A 22,915-nucleotide genomic window follows, 5' to 3' on the forward strand; every position below is an offset into this window, starting at 1 on the left:
AGGAGGTTCCCCAGTGAGAGTCCACTTGTTAGCAAAGTCTTCATCTCACTGTTTGGAGTCATGGAAGAATCTACATTATCCAGAGAAAGCAACACAGAAGATCTGGAGGGAAATTACTTCCCCGACACAATTCAAAGACTTTAGAGTTATACCTCTATTAGATGATAGGATATATTCCAACTATACCCTCTGTTGATTCAAACTTTTTTTTAAAAGGGTAGAAGTAATATTGGAAGCAAAGGAAACAGGGAGACAGATATAGAGATTAATACCAACCAAAATATGGTCCATACAAAATCATTCAGTAACTAGAACTCACTCACACTAAGGGGTCAGACTGCCCATTGAGAAATGGTTGGGATTGGCTCAGGGGATGGGTGTCTGAATTGGAATAATAAAGCAAGTGGGAGTTTGGAAAAGCTGAAAGATATTCTGAATCACAGATTTCCCCCCAAGTCAGTCTTGTTTGCTACCAATCACAATAATAATTCATATGAGTAGAGCTCTATAGTCCCAAACCTGGAAACTTTAGGCCCCAAATCACACAGACTACCTTTTGCATGTTGGAAGTCTTATAAAGGTATATGATAAATACAATGCATCCTCTACCTTCCTGAGAAGCAGTAGAGGGCACTGACCAAGAGTGTAGCATCTGGAGTGTCTTTGGTTTAGTTACTGAACCTTTCTATATCTTAGTTTCCTCATGTGTCAAGCAGGGGTAATAATTACATCTATCACATAGGGCTGTGGGAAGATTAGATGATTTCACATATGTAAAACCCTTAGAATAATTAAGGGTAACATTACCTGATGAATAATTATTGAACAAGTTTGAATGACAAGCAAATTTAAATCAATCTATTGCTATTATGAAATTAATTTTACCTCCATAAGACTTATTTCTCTTCCAGTATTTGGGCCCTTTCATGTCCAATCTGTAGGATGTAGTGATTAAAAGCATGAGTTATGAAGTCAGATTGCTTGTGTTGAGATTGTGGCTCCACTCTTTATTAGCTGTAATCTTGGGTAAATTACTTAATCTCTTATACCTCTATTTCTTCATCTGTGAAACAGGGATGATAAAAATCAGAAAGTTTTTCTGAGGTTAAGTAATGAGTAAGTGAGATAAGACATGGAAAGCTGTAGAACAGTGTCTGGCACACGCTAGCTGCTCATTCAGTGTTAACTATTGTTATCATTATTTTCCTCTGCAACTTTCTTCCTCTCTGTAACTGGGACCACTAAATACTCCCCTAGTATCTACCCTTTCCCTAATATTCAAGACCAACCTGGTCTAAATTGAAAGATACAGGTAATCTTTAAGTCATCACTCTATGCCTCAGGATTACATCATCTTGTCCTCCAGACAAATCATGATCTTGTCTGGCTTTCATATGTGACTTTCTATTATGGTTCAAGTGTCCTGATTTCTACTCTAGCACTCTGCTGATACTCCTTGGACTCTCTTGCCCCTGGGGTCCTTTATTTCTGCCCTGCAGGACAGGCACATAGCTGAGATTCATTGGCAAACCTCTCTGCTATTCACAACCTGCCAGGCCACCGTGCATTTTTGAGTGGTAGCAACTGAGGACTTCCAGGCCCTAGTCCTTGTGCCTACAGGATTGTGCTGTATGTGCCACAGGTCTTGAGCCTGTTATGTCTGACTATTCAAAGGAGCCTCTGTTAGTACTTGAAATCTTCCCATCTCCATGAAAAGTCTATCCAGGTCTCAGCCCCTTATTGTCTGCCCTACTCACTAATTACAGCCTCAATGAACAAGCAAGACCTATTGCTACATTAATTCATATTCCATGATTCCAACTTCCCTTATAAAAACAAATACTTGGAGATACAAATAAGTAGACCAGATTTTCTCAACTCAGCATCAAATTCTCCTTGTTAGAAATTATATCTCAGTGTTTATGAAGTGACATATTTTTACTTGTGAGTACAAGTGTGGTATTTCATTGGTGTGTGTGTGTGTGCACTTGGATGTGCATAGTTTCCTCAATAAATTTTGGAATTATATCTTTAATGAAGGGAGAGATACATAGAATAGATGAGAGAAATTGGCCATCGTAATGTATGGAGATTACTAATATATGACTAATTTTGTTCTCAGAGACAGTCTAAGTAATGTTATACCTATCCATGGGAAAACAACATAGGTGGTTTGATAAAGAACAAACTGGTTCTTTTGGGTATGGATTCTGGTTTCATAATGGAGACATTGGTTTGCCCCAGAAAATCATTGCAGTGCAATAAATTGACTCAGGTGCCTTAGATCTCAAGGAGAAAAAATTTTCTTAGTAGCTATGATCTGGGTAAACTGGGAAGAAATGATTTCTTTTCTTCCTTTCTTACTCTCTTTTTTCATCTTTTAAATAATTTTAAACAAATTTCATTGGTTGTGGTAAGTAGGATTGTTTAAATGGGTCATTAAAAAATGAAAAATTTAAAGATATAAACTAGTTCTACTAGAAAGTAAAAACAAAGAACTTATTATAATACTGCATAAAACCTAATAATTAAATAAATGTAATTATTACTAGAAAATAATTCATAATAATTCAAAGTAAAAGTAAAGCTTTTGTTCGAAAGTCTGTGCTTCCAAAATTAACCTCAAGAGGCTACTTAAATTTGAATTAATTAAAATTAAAGGAAACTTAAAATTTAGTTCCTCAATTGCATCCTTTGAAGGTTCCATATGGCTAGTGGCTACCATATTAGTCAGCTCAGAAAGTTCTTGGTTTTAGTAAACATAAATATATTTTAAAGAGATTACTTAAATTTTTTCTGGCACTGTTCCTCTCAACTTAGTTTTAAAATCTTCAGTTGTAGATCAGCTTACCATGGTGGCTTTCAGGAGTCCAACGCCTTTAAATGAGGAGGAACCTGTGATTATCTGTTTACTTGCCTGCTCCTCTGTCAACCCCCAGCACAATGACACACATGCGTGAGCACAGACAAACCCACACGCACGCTCATGAGCAACTTGAAGACAAGTTCTATGTTCTGTGTTCTCAGTATCTATCTCATAATGGTTATTTGATAGATGATGAAAAGAGGAGAAAGGCAGGGAGAGAAGGAAGAAAGGGTGAAGAAAACTTTTTATACTGAATCATTATATAGTCTTTCTATAACTTGGTTCTCATCACCTCAAACTTATTCTTCACTTAGTAGTATGGCCTTTTAAATTTTGTTCTGATAAGTCATGCTATGTCTAATTTGTTTTACTTTATAGAAACTAATAAAACCCAACTTCCTACCATTTCTTAACTTTTATTGTCTCACAAAACGTGTCCTTTTAGCAATGCATCCCTTTAGCACTTTAGGGTCCTAAGTAAGGTCTGACTTCCCCAGCCAGTGGATACCTGAGAATGTTTTTCTTCTTTTTCTGATTTGTCTCTGAGGAGAAAACAGCTTTTAACTTATTCTTTTCTTTTGGATTTTTAAAAATTAAAAGACATGCTAGTTAATTAGTAATCATCATTATAACATACATAATGTATATCAATGAGGTACAATAATGACACATTTAAAGTAAAAAAATCATAAAAATGTATGTACCGAAAGACCAATGCCCATATTTCACATATCAGGAAACTGGAATCCAGAAAGACAAACTCAATTGCACAGGATCAGAGAGAAAACCGGGGTTATATCAAAGAAACTGTAGGAAAAATCAGGAATAGATTTAGCCTCCAGTTACCCCACAGGTCACCTACTACAACACCATTTTTTTAAACTGTTACTAAAACAAATAATTGAAATAATCTATGATAGTTGTCTAGTCCCTTTTCCATCCTTATCTCTGTAGGCACCTCTTTACTGAAGGTTCAAAAATTTGTAAAACACTGTTATTTGCGTAAGTCAAATTAGAGAGTGTAGATTTACTGAAGTAAATAAAATTGTCGATATAGGGATCACTTACTTCTGAACTATCTCTTGGTCCCTAGATTTGGGTGGTTTACAAGGTTTCAGGCAGGAAAACGTCTCCCTCATTCTGGAACGTCCAGTTCTCAGCACGATGAATGTTACAGGTGCTCAAATCACAGTGTTTGGGAATGTTCAATGAATGACCAGGGCAGATGGACTATATTATTCTTTATCATGAACAGATCTGTCTACAATATCAAGTCTGGAATTTGAGAATGTACTCTTTGCCATTCCAAATTTCATGAGTGATTGAAATGGCCTACTAAAATACATTAATCATTGCATCTCAGTACCAAGATAGGACTAGCTTTCTTCTTGTTGACGTGGCTTTAATTTTAATCTGATTTCTGAGGAGTAAATGGCATAGGTACTTCGAATGAAAATAATATAGATTTCATTAGATGTTCATAGCCATCTATTCCCTACCCTTGAATTAATGTGTTAAAAATCCCTACATGTGATTACTTACAGTAATTTCAATGAAATGACTTAGATTTATTTAAACTATGCTGTTTAAGGAAGAAAAATGATTGTGGACAGACTCTTTTTTTGTAATATTATCAGGCAATATTTGTTGTTTGGGGAGAGTTTGAGAAAGCTTGAAGGAGGAGACCTTATTTCTGTTTTCCTAAAAGAATGAACTGGTAAACAGAGATATAACTCTATAGACATTGAATTTTACACTATTGGTTGATTTCAGTAGCGATTGATTTTTTCTAATCCAGCATTCAACTGACTGTCCTATATTCAGTTACATATACCGTATTTATCACAAATATTTTAATAATAAAAATGCCCAGATTAAAAAATCAGCTTATATTAAAAGTTAAAATAACATGAATTTTTTTTTTTTTTTTTTAATTTCAAAATGTGGTTTTATTAATGCACTTCAGGTCAAGTGCCATTCTTAGTCTACCTTATTCTGGAAGAAATACTGCCAATTATAGTCACAGCAAAATTTTCATTAGACAAAAGTTGCATGTGTGTGTGCGTGGGGGGGGGTTGGTTCATTTATATCATACTGCAAATATAAACTCAGGTTTTGAGTTTACAAAGAACACTGAGCAACAATATTTCCTTCTAAATTTTCTTTAAGGCAGATCTGTGTAGCATCGTGTGTGGGTTACTAACAACGGTGCAGTGTAGTTTTAGCAAATTTTAACTGTTTTAGTTTCTCAGTGAAAATAATACATGTGGTCAGGAACAGGCAACAAAATCTCTTCTAGTTCCTCTGCCTGGCCACCATTTTAAAAACACAAGTTTTTCATATACGTATATATATTACTGTATCAAAACACATTTCAACAGACTTCACAGCTCACTTAAAGCTTCAGTTTACAGTCATTCATATGAAAAATTTCTAATATGGAATGTTCACTTAGAAAGAATTCCTCACTGGGATTCCAGTGTTCTATATCAGAAATGGAGAAGTTCTTCTTCAGTGCAATGTTAGACATTTTACCTCTGTTCATTTATGTTTTTCTTTCAAGGGCTCCTGATTTACTTTTGTATCTTCATTTTTGTATGTTTGACTTATTTCCTTTAGCATCTTCTCAGGGAAGGCAGGTTGATATCTGTATAAATAACCATATGGACGAAGATGATAAACGAGGTATTCTAACTCATACATAGTTGTAGGATCAACATAGTGAAAAGAAACTGCAAGATCAGAACAGCAACCAGGACCCTCTACAGGAGGATAATAGTTATAATTCCAGTACCAAAAGGTTCTAGGCAGATAACCCTTAATTAAATGGTGTTCTGGTACAAAGGGATGAAAAGTTTCTTTTCCAATGGTATCTCTGGAATCTCCTGCTTCTACATTTATAATTTCCATGCATCTCCCCAGTGCTAAATCTTCGATGGAGGAACTATGCGTACATTTGTCTGTTTTAAATGCATCAACAAATCTCTTCAAGGCTTCTTTGCTCAGTACATATCCTGCTCCTCCACTCATGTAGCCCTGCTTTACATAGGGCTTAAATCTTCTCCCAAAGTAAATGGGTTCTTCAGGGTTGTATTTTGAGAGAAGCCATCTCAAGTTATCTAATATAACATATGTATCATCATCTGCTTTCATAAACCAATCAGCATCTTCTAAATAATGATCATGAACATACTGAAAAGCTTTAATTGTTTTCCAGTATAGTTGGTCTCTGCCTTCTCTGGTTTTTAATCCCACAGCAGGGAAGTCTTTATTTTCTTCTGAACTCATAAATAACACTTTATTACAACGCTGGGCCCATGTAGCTTTGACGTGTTTAGCCTTTTTCTCTAGATTTTGAGGCCCTGTCATTACCCAGCAAAGAATTTTAACCTTCTGATAGAGGTTTTCGGCGATGTCAGTGTTCTCATCTTTATGTTGGCTAGCATCTGCATCAAAGTTCATCTGTCCTTCTAGATGATTCTGTTCATTATCATCTGAATGCCTAGCATGAGGATCATTATGAAGAATATTAGGCTGGAGGTCCCTCTGTTCTCCCAACAAAATACTAAGTAGCTGAGAACATAAAACAAATCCAATTGCTGATCCACAAAGGAAGGTTAAAAAATTCAGCCAAGATTTAGAGGCCATTTCCCGAAAATGTATTTCTGACATCAGCCTCGGCTCCCTCTTGCCCCTCCGGGGGGGCAGAGAGGGGGACGACACGAGACTGGCGACCCTCACTCTTCTCGGCAGCCGCAGAAGTGGCTCGTGGCTGCTAGCCGGGGCCACCCGCTGCCGCCCAGATTATTCCCCGGCAGCGGTGGCTGCTGCGGCGGCGGCAGCCAACATGAATTTTTAAAAACAACTTTATCTGCTAATATCGTAACATAAAGTTGTTACGGACAACTAATAAAATTTAAAAAATACAAAGACATAAATTAAAATTGCCTGTATTATTCCCCTAACAACTGAAATAGTTTTGTAACATTTTCTTTAAAAAGTGTTCTTTTTAAAATTAGTGTATGTGGCTGTGTCTATGTGTGTGTGTTTGTACACTAACACCCACAGATGATTATAGTTGTGTGTGAATAACTGTACACTGTTCTGTACCCCACCCTGTTCATGTCATGTCATAAAATGCTACATGCATTTTATCATAAGAATGGGCTGTAACCATTCTCTTGCTATTGGGCACTTTAGTTATTTCCAAAGGTCATGGATTAATATAATCATAGAGTTGGAAGGGGGCTTAGAGAAGATTTAATCCAGTCCCTTTCCTTATATAATTAGATTTTATAGTTAGGACTAAGGTCTAGAAAGGTTAATTGACTTAGAGATTTTTTTTTTTTCTTTAGAAAATAAATACGAGTTATGTAATTCCAGAAATACTTTTTTTCTTTAAAAAAATAGAAGTGAAAGAAAAATAAACTTAATTGTCAAGGCACATTCAAAATAGAATAAAAAATGTGGCTGAGTAATCTCATTGCGGTGACTAATATATCATTCGCTGTAAATATTTTCTTCCCATTTTAAAGGCAAAATGCATTCATATAACAACTTTTATAGTCTCTATCACTGTAAGAGAGGGGCACACAAAATATGGCATTGTATGAAAATCAGAAAATGAATTTCCAGTCTATTTTCTTCAAGGTAAGTTAATTGCATGGCTATAAAGTAAGCACACGTTGAAAAGTAAACTTGGCTTTTAAAATTCTTTCCATTCTAATAATTAAGTTATTGTAAGAACAATAATACTTTTTTCACTCTAGGATGTAACTACTTGGCATTTAACTTATATTTCATTTCCTTATATAGTGTTGTGAACACTAATTTATGGCTTCTTCGTCATTCTAAACGACAGTTTAGTTGGAAAATGCCCTGAGGTTTAAGGCACATGTCAGTTCTTGAGAGTTTTGCCGTTTCTGTTCTAATGGTATCCAGAGGTGTGATTTTTTTTTTAAGTAGGTACATCAATGAGCTATGCTTTATTTTCCAAGAGCAGTGTGATGGTGAAACCAAGCCTCTTCACTGATGAAGGCCTAGGTCTTCTAATGTCTAGACCCAGTTAAGACAACCGGACAAAGAGTCAAAAGAATCAGAAATGCTGGCAGTTATTCTAGGCTGTGGAGAACATTTCCTTGCCAAATTACTTAAAGCTATCCTTTAATGTGTAAATTTAAATATCATCAAACTTTGAACAGGCTGGTGCCTATAAAAATCCTGTAACACTTCTGCAGAAACAGTTTTTAGTCCAAAGAATACTATCACAGATTTTGTCTAAAGTACTGGTAGAGTAAAATTTGAGAAGAAAATTAGATTCTATCAGCTATTAGTGCCTGCCTTTGCCACCAATGAAATGGAATCTCTAGTATTAGTTCCCTCTCCCCCTATCCCCCCACATCCCCCCCATCCCCCCATCCCCCCCATCCCCCCCATCCCGATCCCTATCCCTATCCCTAACATTTCCAGCCGACGGTTCACATTTTCCCCTGAATGTTCCACTGGTACTTCAAACTTAATATATCCCAACCAGAACTCATCACCTCCTCCCAACCCTGTCTATTTTGTCATGCTTGTATTTGCACATAATGGGGTTCGGTACTTGGTTCTTGAAAGAGTGAACTTCTACCTTGAGAATAGTCCATTCTCAATAGAATTGCTCTAAGATTTGGGCCAGCCTTATCTGGTTATTCATTGTGTCATATCTCTCCAAGCAAGGTCATTGAATGTTTAAGAAAACTAAAAAGAGGATTTTTTTCAGTACAGTGTTTTTTAAGCACACAAAACCTTGGATTCAACTGATTGGGAGTTTATCCCTTCAACTCTCAACCTCACAGGTTTTATGGTTCTTGTGTCTTTGCGCAAACTATACAGATAATGATACGGTATCCTTGCCCAAGCGTTTTATGGATTGTATCCAATTATCCCATGTAGATGTCTTTAATCTGAGTACACATTACTCTTACTTATTAGGTGAGGAAACAGGAAGCAGAGACACAGGGCAGCCAAGCGATGTGGATGGGACTTGGAGCCATTCTGACTACTCCAGTACCTGGGGCTGCCATGTGGGAGCATTTCTCTGTTGTGCTGAATTTCCAGGATATGTTGCTTCTGAAGGTTCCAGGATAACATCTGGGGATGTTACTATCAGGACCACACTGTGAGCCCCAGACTGAACCAGATCATGGAATTTGATTAATAAGAATCAGAGCGTTAGAAAAGATCTTGGATATCATCCTGTTCAATTACTTATGCATGAATCCTTTTTAAACAAATTTATGATCTGAGTTCATTCAGTCCTTATTTGAATTCCTCCAGTGTTAGGGAACTCATTATCTCTTAAGTCAGCTTACCACATTCTCCTCATTGCTAGAAAGAGCTTCTTAGAGTCATGCCATAGCTCGTGTTCTTTCAGTTTTCATTCATTTGTGCAAGCTCTTCTCTTAAACTACCCACAATATGTCTCATATTCCTCCATAGGATGGTTGTTCCAGGATGAGAAGATAAATACCATACCCCTTCTCTGAGTCCTCTTCCTTAGGCTAAATGTCCTTAGTTCTCTCAAATGTTTTTAATGTGGCACAAATTTTTATATTTCATTTTTAAAAACCTCCTTTTTTGATCATACTCAAGTAAGTGTATGCACAGTATACTGTTTATGGTGGTGACTAATGAGCCCTACTTTCTTTTCTTCTCCATTTTCTTAGGAAGGGAAAAAGCAGTGATATGCTGCTTCGTCCCTTCACACTCAATCAACCTGTTTGTCTCTCCATCTCTTTCTTTCTCTATTTCTCTATCTCCGTCTCTTACACAAACACACACGCACACACACAAACTTCAGTGCCTTGGTTCCTGCTCAGACTAAGAACTGCCTAAGCAATTGTAGCTCATGCCTGCAGACTAGTATTATAAAAATAATTTGGCTTTCAGCTGCACACAGGAAGATTTGAATTCCAGCATTGCCACTTACTAGCTAACTCAGTGCACTTCTATTTCTTCATCTGCAAAATGGAAAATTGAATTCTTTTCACACTGGCAAGTGGTGACTATTAAATGAAATAGTAAATGTGAGAGTGCCTGGCTTATAATAATAAGTGCTCAAGAACTATGAGTTTCCATTCTAATGTGGGTCTACATTCTCAAGAGCCCACCTACCAGTTTTATTATGGTTTGCTGCATCAAACACATATGTTTGCTTTCAGAACTTAGTCATCCCATATTTTTTTAATACAGCAAATCTTCAGTGTTCAAAATTAGTAGAGCATGTTTGAATTTAAACACTTGTAATTGAAAGAAGTGAAAATCCAAACAATGCTTTGGGTGAGGCAAATGCTCTGCAGGAGGAGATGATCATTGGAAACAGCTTGTCATATAGATGAGCAATGCCCCTTGGCACTGTTTTAAAAGCAAAAAAAAAAAAAATAGATTTTACATATGGCAAAGCGCTTATGTATATTTATCCAGCTGGGCATATTATTAATGTGTCTTCTTTAGCAGCTTGAGCTTGTGCTATACTGTAATTATACATACTTTTTTTCTTCCCTCTTGCAGACTTCTCTTCTGCCCTATTTAGAAAAAAATTCATTAAACATTTTTTTTCTTCAATAATTCCCTTTCGCCTTCTTGTGTTTGAAAAAGATAATGTCACTGAACCACAGTGGGCAATAGCAAAACCTAATCAGTAAGAGGCCTCATCTTTCTCACCAACAGTTTTTCAACTTCAACCCCATCAACACCCTTGACTGTCCTGTCTCCATCTTGGCTCCGATTCACATTATGCTTTCAACTCCAAGGTTAGCTAGGGGGACTGAGTGTGGCCACACTACCTCTCTGGTCCATCTTCTCCCCAGACTAAGACACCTGGATTCCAAAAGTGAACACCTTCCTGAGGGTCAAAACCACTTGCATGAGATCTTTGTCCCTTTATTCTATCTGAGGAACACAAAGTCTTGCTTTAATAACCTCTTACTAACCAATTTCCCTGCATCCACTCTACCTGCCCTCCTACGTGTCCACCATATTGGAGTAGACTAATTTTGTAAAAACACAAATCTATCAGTTTCCATGTCCCTGAATAAAGGTCTTTAGTGGCTTCCCATTTGTCTTCTGGTATAAATACAGATCTTCCCCTGGGTTACAAGGTTCCAGATGGTCTGACTCTTGTCTGCTTCCTTAGTCTCACACCAGTCTTCACTTTGCCACAATTTACTCAAATTTGCCTCCTTTCTCCTTTCTTTGGCTCTATGCAGTTTCTTCTAGTTCATGCTTTCACCCACTTTCCCTTTTTCTGGTTAACTCTGATTCATCCTACATATTCAGGGAATCCTTACCCGAACCATTTCATGTTCTTTTTCCTCAGAACACCTCTTTCAGTTCTTAATTACTTTAGAACTATTTTAAATATTGATTATTTGATTATTTTATTAATACCTGTGTCCCTTATGAGATTATAAGCCTTTTGAAAGTGGAAACTGAGTCTTTTTTTGGTCACCATGATCTGCCCGGTACCTAGCATGGTCTGGCATATACTTAACATATTCATACATTATATACATATTAATATCAATAGTTACAGAGGATTAATAATAGTTAAATAATAGTTACAGAGAATTAATAAATAAAGGTAGGAGCTTCTGTGGGAGGGGAGAGATAGTAATTAGTTGTTCATCAATTGTTCTAAAATTGTAGGTAAATTTAGTAAAGGAGGTTAGTATCTTAAGATTACTTACTAAAAGTTTTTTAAAGCAGTAGGAGCATTGTATCCAAATACTTCAATAATTTGTATCATGCTCCTGCCCCCTCCCCCCATTTAATAACAGAATAAAGAGGGAAAAGAAACGTATTCTACAAGGAAGTCCACTTTCCTTCATTGGATATATGTTATTACCTCGAAAGTGTTTACCATTCTTTGAGAATAAGGGGTTGTTACTTTTCAAAATGCCAAATAAGGAAACATTTTAATGATAACCTTGAAAACACATAAACCTGGTCTCTAGCATTTTCTGGCTTTAAAAAGTCCTAACAGAAGCTCATGTAAATGAGACACTTCATTCTCAGGGATAAGTCAAATTTTACAGTTAAAAGGGTTTCAAAGTCAATTGAGCTGCTGTTTACTCCCTTCCTCTTCATTGTAAAGATTTTCCACTAGGGTTAATATACTAGATACGTTATGAAAAGCAGGCAAATACATATTATAGAGCAACTGATTTTTAATTTTCATTTGGAGCCCCTCTGGGATATTACTATTGATGCTCTCAGAGCATATGTGTGTCTGGGCCATTAGCCAGGGATTTAAGTCGGCAACTAGGTTTTTTAAGGAGAAAATGGGTCCCTTAGGATTACTGCAGGTATATAGCAGCAAGCTGAAAAGTAGAGTCAGGCCTTCTGCTTCGTTTTGTCCAGAGTTCTAACTCAGGGAGCCAGCCCTGAGTTTTGTTGGACTTGTAAAGTGACCCTCCTAAAGCTCAGGGCTAGGTGACTTTCAGGAAAAGCGAAAGCTTTCAATCCACACTTTTCATTTCCAAAAGACTGAAAGAAAAATCCATCAAATTCCTGACAGACGCATCAACCTTGAAATGTCTCTTCGTACTGAAAGAGAAGTTAAACACTAATTACTATTGACTATTTGCCCCCTGAAACGGGTTTGAGGGAGGAGGAATAAAAGCAGAGGTTTGTGTAACACAGAAATGAATGGTTCGGACCACTCAAAAGAAAGTTATTGCCAATACTGAAATTGCTTTGTCATTGTTTTGCATATAAGAACAGACAACTGTAAATTTGTATAAAATAGTTACACTATTTGATAAAATCCTAGCATTGAGTTAGAAGGGAGTTTCGAGATCTTCAAGTCTAGTCTTGTTTTATAGAAAAGAAAATTAATGGATTGGCAATTGTCAAGCCAATATGAAGGGATTCCAGGTGGTTTGGATATATATTTATTGTTTTGCATTCTTCTGATTCTCCCAATATCAGACTGAGAGTTTTGATGGCTAGGATTGCGATCTGAGTTCCAGGACCAGGGTACTGCTCTCTGGCCTACCTTGGGTCAGACCCTTCTCAAGGTCACACTGTCCCCACCTCAACCACTATTGGACTTTCTACCTAGTACAGTGGTGTGTTTGGTCTGGTCTGTCTCCACCACCTAATATCATCACTGGAACTGTGTTTTGTTCTTCTGTGAATCCCACATGTTTTATACAGTGATTGGCAAGCTGTGGTGTGCAATAATTATTCTTTGCTGTGAAAATAAGTGATCAAAAACTGAATTATAGCTTTCTATTCAGTTACATTTAGAAGATTTATCTACAAGTAGAAATGATTTTTTTCCTTCATTTTTCTGAGTATTTTTATGGAGATTAATTAGTTGATGAAAATCCATTTGTTACAGAGTTAGGGACTTGAGAGTGAAGAGGCTAGAGCAGAGCCTAGGGGGAAGAAGGAGCATATATATTTGAGGGTTTTACATTAATCAAAAATGTTTTCATCAGGGGATCTGTACAACTTTATAGTATGATTTATCATTCTGAAATGTCTGAATTTTAACTTAAAATTTTGTGCTTGGGAAGAGAAATAGATATGAGATACAATAGAGATGTACAGTTGTCTACCCTTATAAGATAGTTTTGGCCTATTAAGTAAAAAGTTACAAAAATTCTTAATAGAGCCCTCTGAAGTGTGTATGAGACTAGTTTATGACATATTTAATACAGAACTTATATATGAAGCAACTAATAATAAATTAGAGCATATTGGAGAATAAAACTAAAATTATAAACTACTCTCTTAATAGCACTTTGTCAATGACTGAACACATATTTATACCCTGGAGATTCATAGCATGTATTCTTTAAAAATAGTATCGTGTATTTCCTCTTAAGATTTCACTGGGGGGGGGGGGGGTCTTCCCTGGTGGCGCAGTGGTTAAGAATCTGCCTGCTAATTCAGGGGACACGGGTTCGAGCCCTGGTCTGGGAAGATCCCACATGCCGCGGAGCAACTAGGCCCGTGAGCCACAACTACTGAGCCTGCGCGTCTGGAGCCTGTGCTCCGCAACAAAAGAGGCCACGATAGTGAGAGGCCCGCGCACCGCGATGAGGAGTGGCCTCTGCTTGCCACAACTAGAGAAAGCCCTCGCACAGAAACGAAGACCCAACACAGCCAAAAATAAATTAATTAATTAATTAATTTAAAAAAAAAAAAAAGAAGAAGAACCTCTGCTTTGCTGCAGCAGTGAGGAAGAGGGAATATTTAAAAAAAAAAAAAGATTTCACTGGGGGAAACTATTAATATTTCCAGCTTACTGTATTTATTTACCCCATGCAATCCTTGCATTACTATTTTCTTTGGTTTCACCAGTGGAGGGTCTACCTCCCGGTGCTTTACTTACAGTTCACAAACCTGATTCGTGGTGTTTTCTGACATTGAACCAATCTGGGGTCAAATTTAGAAATGAGCATTCATTACCTTAGATGCACCGTATAGTGGTTAACCCAAGAAGAGCTTGAGATACGGGCATTCTGCCAGGAGGTGAACCAAAGCAATTTTGGTTACAGCTGATTTGTGGTTTGATCTTTGAAGATGTACTTCACTTTGATCTAACTTTTAGGAAGTCATTGCAATTCAGGGGAGCCAAATGTGGTAAGTGCCTGAAGATAGTGACTTTAGTGCATATGTTTTATCAGCTGGATATTTTTTCTTAGCCAGAAGGAAAATTATGAGTTCTTCATATAATTTATTTGATAGTAGAAAGGCAATCATATAGCTTTTAAAAGAGTTAATGATTGATTATTCCATTAGCCCAGGAACAATACATAATCTATAGGAAAATTATCAGTATCGGTTTCTGACAAATGGTTACCCATTATATTCGTTACTCCCACATTTGGAGATCAGTATTGTTATGAGAAAGAGAGAGGGGGAAGCTGTTTTTTGTATATATTTTTACAAAGATACTGCAAATTTTGTATGTTATATATATTACAAATTTTATGTGTTATTACAAAAATAAACATTACTACAAAAATTAAATGTGCATATAAATAACAAATAGCAACTTCACTAAGTCGCAAAATAATAGGACAAAGGGATGCTGCTTGCAGTTTGAAACAGGTAATTTTCAGATAAATAAAATTAAGTTATATTTTACTACACAGTGAGTAAAATGCATGGAAATTGTTACTTCAAGCTTACATATATACATACACTTTAAACCTATAAATAGGCACAAAGAAAGCGCAGATCATTTTCTTAATTCAAACAACAGCATTTCTGAATACAATTTAGCTATGATTTATCCTTTCCCTCCTAACCGGTATAATTTCAAATATATTTTAAAAGAGAGACTTTTGCAAGTGATGGCTTTTCGCTATGTTACCCTTCCTTGAGTTGAAAGCATATTTTCTCTACCTAATAATTCTCTATGTGTATGGAGAGGAATGAGTTTTAGCTCTATTCCTTATATTGGTCCAGCAGACTGAAAGATTGATTTATAGTTATATATCCTTAAATGCAATGTATTATAGTGAAGCAATTTGCTTATGTAATGAAGTTTTCGTTAAGGACGTAACATCCTACTATGTAATTATACACATATACATATCATAGATAAATCACAAGTTAGTGAATGTAAAATAACCTTCTAATCAGTTCTTAAAAATACATATTTGTAAGATTTTGTCTTTTATTTATTGCAAAAAATATAAATTATGGATGGAATTTTATTCTTACTCTTTTTATTTAAACCACTGTATTCAGCTCAACTGAAAAGCCAAGTAAAGTGCTCCCTTTCATTCCTACCCCAATGCAATTGTCCTGAGAGCACAATCTTTTATAACATTAAGGCAAAAAAAAAAATTTATTTAGTAATAAATGTTTAATAGATATATTTTTATTTTAACTAAGGATATATATAATAGGAAAAGCCTTACAAAACTTATAACCAGAAATTATGTCAAATAGTGAAGTACAACTTAGAGGTCAAATCAATATTCCTATGTTCAAATGGGAACAACTACTTTTCTCGTTTTATGCATATACATTAAAAATTTTTTTTGAACTATAGTTCTTAGCTTCTATTTATGTATCAATTCTAAATGAGTATCAGTGTTTGTGTCTATGCATTCTTCTGTTTTTTCACACATTTTGTACTTTAATGTTATACAATTATCTCAACTTTGTTGACATATATATATGCTAATTACAACAAGAGACATGAATAGGGTAGGTCATGATGTAGTATTCTAGAGCCTTCTATGAAGAGTCTCTAGGAGCACTGTAAGAGAGAACTAATATGCAGTCAGTTAGTACATGCTGTGTTTTTAGCAAAACTTCTGTTTCTTCTCCCTCAGAGAAGACACTTTCAATAGTGAAATAATTTTATCCTTTTATGTTGAATGTATTTTATTATAGTGAGAACTTCTTGTCTTAAGAAACAAATTCTTTATCTTCCAAGATAGAGGAAAGCCTTTAGAATAAACAAACATTTAAAAAATCCTTTAAAAATTGCTATGAAGTTTAGGGACTTCCCTCGTGGTCCAGTGGTAAAGAATCTGCCTTCCAATGCAGGGGACGTGGGTTTGATCCCTGGTCAGGGAACTAAGATCCCATATGCCATGGGGGCAACTAAGCCCATGCGTCACAACTACTGAGCTCACATGCTTCAACGAGAGAGCCTGCGTGCTGCAAACTACAGAGCCCATGCTCCCTGGAGCCCGCGTGCCACAACTAGAGAGAGAAAACCCGCACGCCACAACTAGATAGAAGCCTGCACACCACAATTAGAGAGAAGCTGGTGCTTGCAACGAAAGATCCCGAATGCCTCAATGAAGATCCTGCATGCCGCAGCTAAGACCCGACGCAGCCCCCCCCCTAAAAAAGTAAAAAGAAAAATTGTTATGAATTTTAAGCTAGGGCCTTCTCCGAGGACATGATTGTAGATCCTAATTTTGGAAATAAGAGTCATGTCCATGTAAAAGAGATAGCAGTGAGTTAGAAATAAGATCCATTGACTTCTAACATGAGATTGTCTCCCTTACTTTGGAATGAAGCATCTCGGTAAACAGATGCTGAAGAAAGAGGTTCATCCACAGAAGGAGGTAAAATACCCAAACCTGAAGCAGTCTCCCCACAATTGTTTTTTTTTTTTTTTTCATTCTGCTGTACTTCCAATGCAGGCCGTCGTTTAGGAAATACATCACTGCTTACCACTAGCTGTCTTGAAAATGAAACGTACTATTCTGGTCAAAGCCCCATTTCCCTAATGGAGATTAAAACTGGACAGAGAAGCGGATGTAATAAAAACAGTCTCAGAGCTTTTCCACTAACCTTCGTCTGGGAAAAGCAGCATTGGAGGTTTTATTTCTTGAAAAATATACAATGTCCATATGATTAAATGCTCTTCAGTTTCTTTTCAACCATAGGCTGCACATCCAGGCCTTAATTGTGTCAGCTGTTCTCTTAACCCAGCACCTAAATATTGCTCTTGAATGTGACCTGTCTTGATACAAAGCCTTTTAAGTTTTCTTTTTTACAATTCATCTTCCTTATATACCAAACGAAACATCCTTTTTCATGCGAGAAAAGTGAGCTCTTGGGAGGAAAAAATACAAAAGATTTTTTTCATTCTGTGTGTATTAAGGCAAATCCTTTTTCCTGTCTTAATTGAATTCAGTTACGCGTTCAGAAACTTCACCACAAAGATTGGCTGAACTATTTTTCTTTTTAAATGAGGCCAAGTCTTGTTGGCACCCGTGACGAGGACCATCCTGTGCGAGGGCGGGTTGCCAGCAGATTTCACGTTCAAGGCCAGTGTTTGACTGCATCTGTTTGGCTTCTTCAAGAGTCTGCAGTGAAGCCACCTTGCAGGCCAGGGGCATGCCTCCTGCACAAGTATTATTGTCTCTGCTTTTCAGATGGTAGATTTGGAAACAAAGAAAGAGATCCATTCACTTTCTCTCATGCAAAAAATGAATGAAGGAATTCCAGGATGCTGGGTGAAAAGTACGCAATAACCGGGGGCCAATTTTGCAGCCTCTTGTGAGGCTTAAACAATTTCAAAATAAAGAGTCATGTAAAAAAAAAAAAAAAAAAAAAAAAAAAAAAAAGGATAACCAGAACAACTAAATGTGAAGAAACCAAACTGTAATACCTAAGTATGGCTCTATCTTTAAAAAATCAATTAAAAATATAAGAACAGAATAAAAATAAAACAAGTTTTTTTTTTTTTCTTTCTATTGGTTTAGCTACATACATATGAGGCTTACTTACTATGCCTTAAATCCTTTATAATTACACTTAGTGGGGAAAAAAAGAGCATTAGGTTATTCTTTAACCAAAGCAAAGTGGATTTTAAATGGATATTTAAGTCTGTCTCTGTCTCTGTCTCCATCTTTTCCCCCACCTCTCTTTTCTCCTTCTCTCCCTCTACTCTGACAGTTCTAACATTAAAAATACTGCTAGATTACTCTAATTCGGTTGCATTAGGAAAGTGCCACTCAGGCCAAAGTTTTGTAGAGCCTGGTTTAGATCAGTTAGGTATGGGGAGAAGAAAAGGAAAAACACAAAATCGTAATAAACATGTCATTATTGTCAAAGTTACCTGTAAAGGAAGGACACCAGTTACAGTGGTTAGGAGCCCAGCTTCTGAAATCAAACGGCTCAGATTCAAATCCTCATCATGGCTCTCATATGTGACCTTTAGTGCTTAATATCTCATCTTTAAAACGGGGGTGACCATAATATTATCTACCTCTTAAGCTTATTGAAAGGACCATGTGAATTAATATATTTAAAGTACTTAGAAGAGTGCCCAACATAGAATATTCAGTGTGTATTAACGTATTTAGCTAACTAAAGGCAAATATTTAGTACTGCCAAGTCTTCAAAGTGTTTCTGGATATTTGAAATACAGCTTATAAAACCTCACTTGAGAAGATCCTGAAATACGAACAGTAAAAGACTGTTGTGTCGTTGACACCCAGCACATCACAGCTACTTTGACTCTCGTTGCACAATCCACTTTCCAAATGTATGTCAGGCAGGCACCAGTTTCTGCTGGTGTTTATCATACATTATTAAAATGCCAACTTGCAGTAGGTATCTTCAAATTGGTAACTTGACAACTGCTATCTTCAAATCACTATAAGGTTCTACATTTTTACTTTGCTGGTACGTTTCCCATTTCTTCTCCAGTATTAATTATCTGAATATACATTTTTTTAATTGATATCCTGGGATATTTGTCTTAAATTTGAAGGAGTTGCCTATATTTTACTGGACTTCTTCACTGTAACTAGAGATGAAATTCAATAAGGTGAATAGACTTTTCCAAGACAACTTTGTAAAGAAGTATCTAGCATTTACCCAGTCACACAGTTTTATTGACTTGCCTTCACTTAAGCGTTTTCTTTATTGAGAAACAGTTAGCAAAGTGTTCTGGATAATGAATAAGATGAATATTAATTTCTGATGTCCTAACATATACTGATTTATTTTCAAGTTACAAAAGCAAGTGATTATTCCCCTTGTAGTTTTGCAAAGGACGCACATCTCTCATTTTTATAAGGCTCTTTATTTAATTAGAATTAACCAAAGAAGGAATTCTGTGGGTTTTCATTGAAATTGTCATAGGAATCTGCTGAAATAATATTAATACTATAGATAATTTATATAAAACTTCATTACAGCAACTACACTGACATTTACACTACTCCATCAATGGTCAATGTAATTATATTTTAAGTCATGTTACGATTTGATTAGTGTGGTTCAACTTTATTGAACTACACTATTTGTATTTTATTTATTTATCTTTACACTAATAAAGATATTATTTGATCATTTGTATAGGACTAGACACTCAATAAAGAAAGAGCTTAAAAAGCTCATGCTCAAATGATAAGGTAGTTAGAGTTGCTGGGCTGGTTCCTCTCTCTTAAAGTGACAGTGCTGACTTCAGAGAGTTCTCTGAGCCAAGGGCATGGTACATGAATGAGTAATAAGAGGTTTGAGACAAAACATTACAGAAATATTCAGAGATTTTGGTATTTAAATGCAGTAGATCTGTTTCTAGCTTGAGATGGAAAACATAACTTTGTACTATATGAAACAATATGTTAGGTTTTTAAGGAACCTCCATACTGTTCTCCATAGTTCTCCATAGTGTATCAATTTACATTCCCATCAGCATTGCAGGAGGGTTCCCTTTTCTCCACACCCTCTCCAGCATTTGTTGTTTGTAGATATTTTAGCACAGGGAGCTTAGCTCGATGTTCTGTGATGACCTAGATGGGTGGGATGGGGGGGTGGGTGGGAAGGAGGTCCACCAGGGAGGAGATATATGTATACATATAGCTGATTCACTTTGTTGTACAGCAGAAACTAGCAACATTGTAAAGCAATTATATTCCAATTAAAAAAAAGATTAAAAAAATATGTTAGTACTCAGTGTTCCATCACCAAAAAAAAAGGAAGAAAAAAATGCAGCCAAATAAATTTTTAGTTTGTTAATTAAATCTTTAAGAAAGGCTGTCAATCATAACCTCTCAGCCTCAGCAGGTGTAATAGTTGAACATTACAACCTTTTTCAAAGTATACATCAAAATAAAATTGAGTTACTAGTAGGAAGCCCAAATGATTTTTGTACTATTGAACTCATGAACTTTTTTATTACTGCTGCTGTTTCCTCTGTTTTACTTGAATAAGTCATATAAATTTAATTATGGTGTGACAGTTGAAGCTGCATTTGACAATTTTCACAATTTTCCTCACCATTCCTTACTTAGTAATGTACATACTGAAATAGCTGATAGGCTTTTAGTGAAGTTTGCACATTGACTAAGAGTAGTTAATTAAAACTTAAAATAAGTACACAATCAGTGTATCAAAGGGAAAGCATGATGATGTTCAGCCAAAGATGAGATACTTCCTTAGGAGAAGGAACTTGAGAATATAATAATTTAGTCTTCTAGATTGGTAGACTCCATTTGGTACTATAACTAATTGGATTTATTAACTAGAATCTTTTATTCCATTTGGAGGTAAATTACTAGATTCTAGTTTACACAAGCAGCAAGAAGGCTATTGTATACTTTTTGTTGTTTTACATTTACTTTTGAATAGTGTTGAATTGCTGGCTGAGTCTATGGATACGTGGCAAAATATTCAAGTATGATTATAAGCTAGTGTTGCTTTATTTGTTGTTGGAATCACATATTTTTTGCTTTAAAAAGTAACTTGCAATCGAGGTGATCTAAAACTTTCTTTTCCTTATACCTACTTTTGTTATATAGTCCATTGGCAAGCATTGGACAAACATGACCCTGCTTTATGTGTCAGTCAAAACGTATTATTTGAAGTTAATTATAAGATTTGATATCAGTATTTACCCCTAGTAATCATTATCTTTCATGTATAAATAGGAAAAAACTTAAATAAGTTTAAACTAAAATAAAAATATCCAGAAGTGCTACTGGTACAGGGACGGCAGGATCCAGGTTTTCCAATGAAATCATTACATCAGTCTTGTTCTTACTCTTGCTGTCACTTACTTGTGTTCTCTTTCTCCCTCCCCGTGTCCGTGTCTCTCCCTCTCTCCCTTCCTCTCGCCTTTCCTCCCTCTCTGCCTCCCCCTCTCATTCTCTCTCCAGTCCCCTCTGCTCTGTTTTATCTTGAAGTACTGGGTTCATCCTGAGACAATGAACCTCAGGATGAACCTTTCTGTGGTGAAAAGATAGATAACAGCAGCTTCAAGCTGCCATGATTGTAACATAGTTAACCGAGTGGTAAAGAAACTGTCTCCCTGCAGCATTCTCTGTAGGGGAAGACTCCCTTTGGCTTGTGTCACAAATTGGGTTTCTATGAGGCCGACTCTGAGACAGAGTTTAGCTGACAGGATATTTGTTGGGATCAATGCTAATGGAAGACAGAGAGAAACTGGAGCGGGCAGAGGGAGAAGTTGAGCTGCTGTGCTGGCCCAGTGACGGACTCCCCCAATGAGGGAATGCTTTTCAGAGTTGCCTCCCATTGGGTGAAGGTGGCTGGGTCTTTACATCCCTGAGTGGATCCATCATTGGATGTGGGTCACCCAGGGAAAGAGAGGCAATCTGAAGGGGCCCAACACTGAGCTTCTACTACTGACAGCACTTCCCACAGCTGAGACATGTCTTTTGGCAGTGCATCACAGTGGCCACCCTAGCTTACTTTGTTCTGAATTCCCAGCACTTAACCAATCGGTGTGTCCAAAGAATGGAGTCCATGAATTGACCTGTATTTTCCTATGGCTGGGGTGGGATCGGATGGTGTGCTGTCAACCCCATCTAAAGCATGTAAAATTGGTTCCCACAAAAAAAAGGTGAATTCAACTCCAGAAGAAGGAAGAGGAGGTGTTGTACCCACATATACATGAAGATCCCTGACTTAGGTCCCTTAATTATGAAGCCAGGTTGTCTTTAGGTTTCTAAAATAAAGGGAAATATGATGATAGATTTTTATTCAGAAGATAGAATTTGGATATGTTTTAGTTCTAAACCTATCCTCTCCTTTGTTATAAAGCATTTATTAACTCACAATATAAGTAAAAGGACAGTTGGCTTGCATGAACTTCTTGTTCATATAAAGTTTATGATTTACAGTTTTTTTCTGAGTTAAAGTATATAAAAATCCTATTCATTTTTCCCCCAAAATAATGTATTCTTATGTATATGAATAAATCTTACAAGGGAACGCACGTAGGAAAAGTTGAGGTTAAGTGATTTGACCAGAATCTCAAAGACAGTAGTAGAATAACCCCATCTATTCATAATAATATTTGTAGTTCCGTTGTAAAGATTGATCATGTGTTTTAGCTCTTACTAAATTGTAACTCTTTGAAGATGGAGTGCTTTGCATGCCTTGTATCTCTTAGATCACATAACATCCAACCCTGCACAGTGTAGATATATAGAATATTTGCATAGTGTGTAAGTTTATGCTGATGGAAAACAAAGAGAGTAATCATGGATAGTTAAGCCTTATATTAAGTAAAATCATTAATGTCACCATCAGAAATCCAAT

General features: G+C 36.3%; 2 protein-coding genes across 7 annotated transcripts in view; one reads left to right on the plus strand and one right to left on the minus strand.

The window, feature by feature from the left end:
- MAP2 (microtubule associated protein 2) overlaps positions 1–22,915 on the plus strand; it is a 277,893-nt gene that overhangs the window by 33,668 nt on the left and 221,310 nt on the right. The gene's annotated exons all lie outside the window — the stretch shown is intronic.
- Positions 5,274–6,668, minus strand: LOC133100457 (glycoprotein-N-acetylgalactosamine 3-beta-galactosyltransferase 1). The gene has a single exon (XM_061204543.1). It carries the CDS (start codon positions 6,536–6,538, stop codon positions 5,408–5,410), a length of 1,131 nt encoding a protein of 376 aa, XP_061060526.1. The 5' UTR covers positions 6,539–6,668; the 3' UTR covers positions 5,274–5,407.

The sequence above is a fragment of the Eubalaena glacialis genome, chromosome 1, assembly GCF_028564815.1.
Source record: "Eubalaena glacialis isolate mEubGla1 chromosome 1, mEubGla1.1.hap2.+ XY, whole genome shotgun sequence".
Classification (NCBI taxonomy): Eukaryota; Metazoa; Chordata; class Mammalia; order Artiodactyla; family Balaenidae; genus Eubalaena; species Eubalaena glacialis.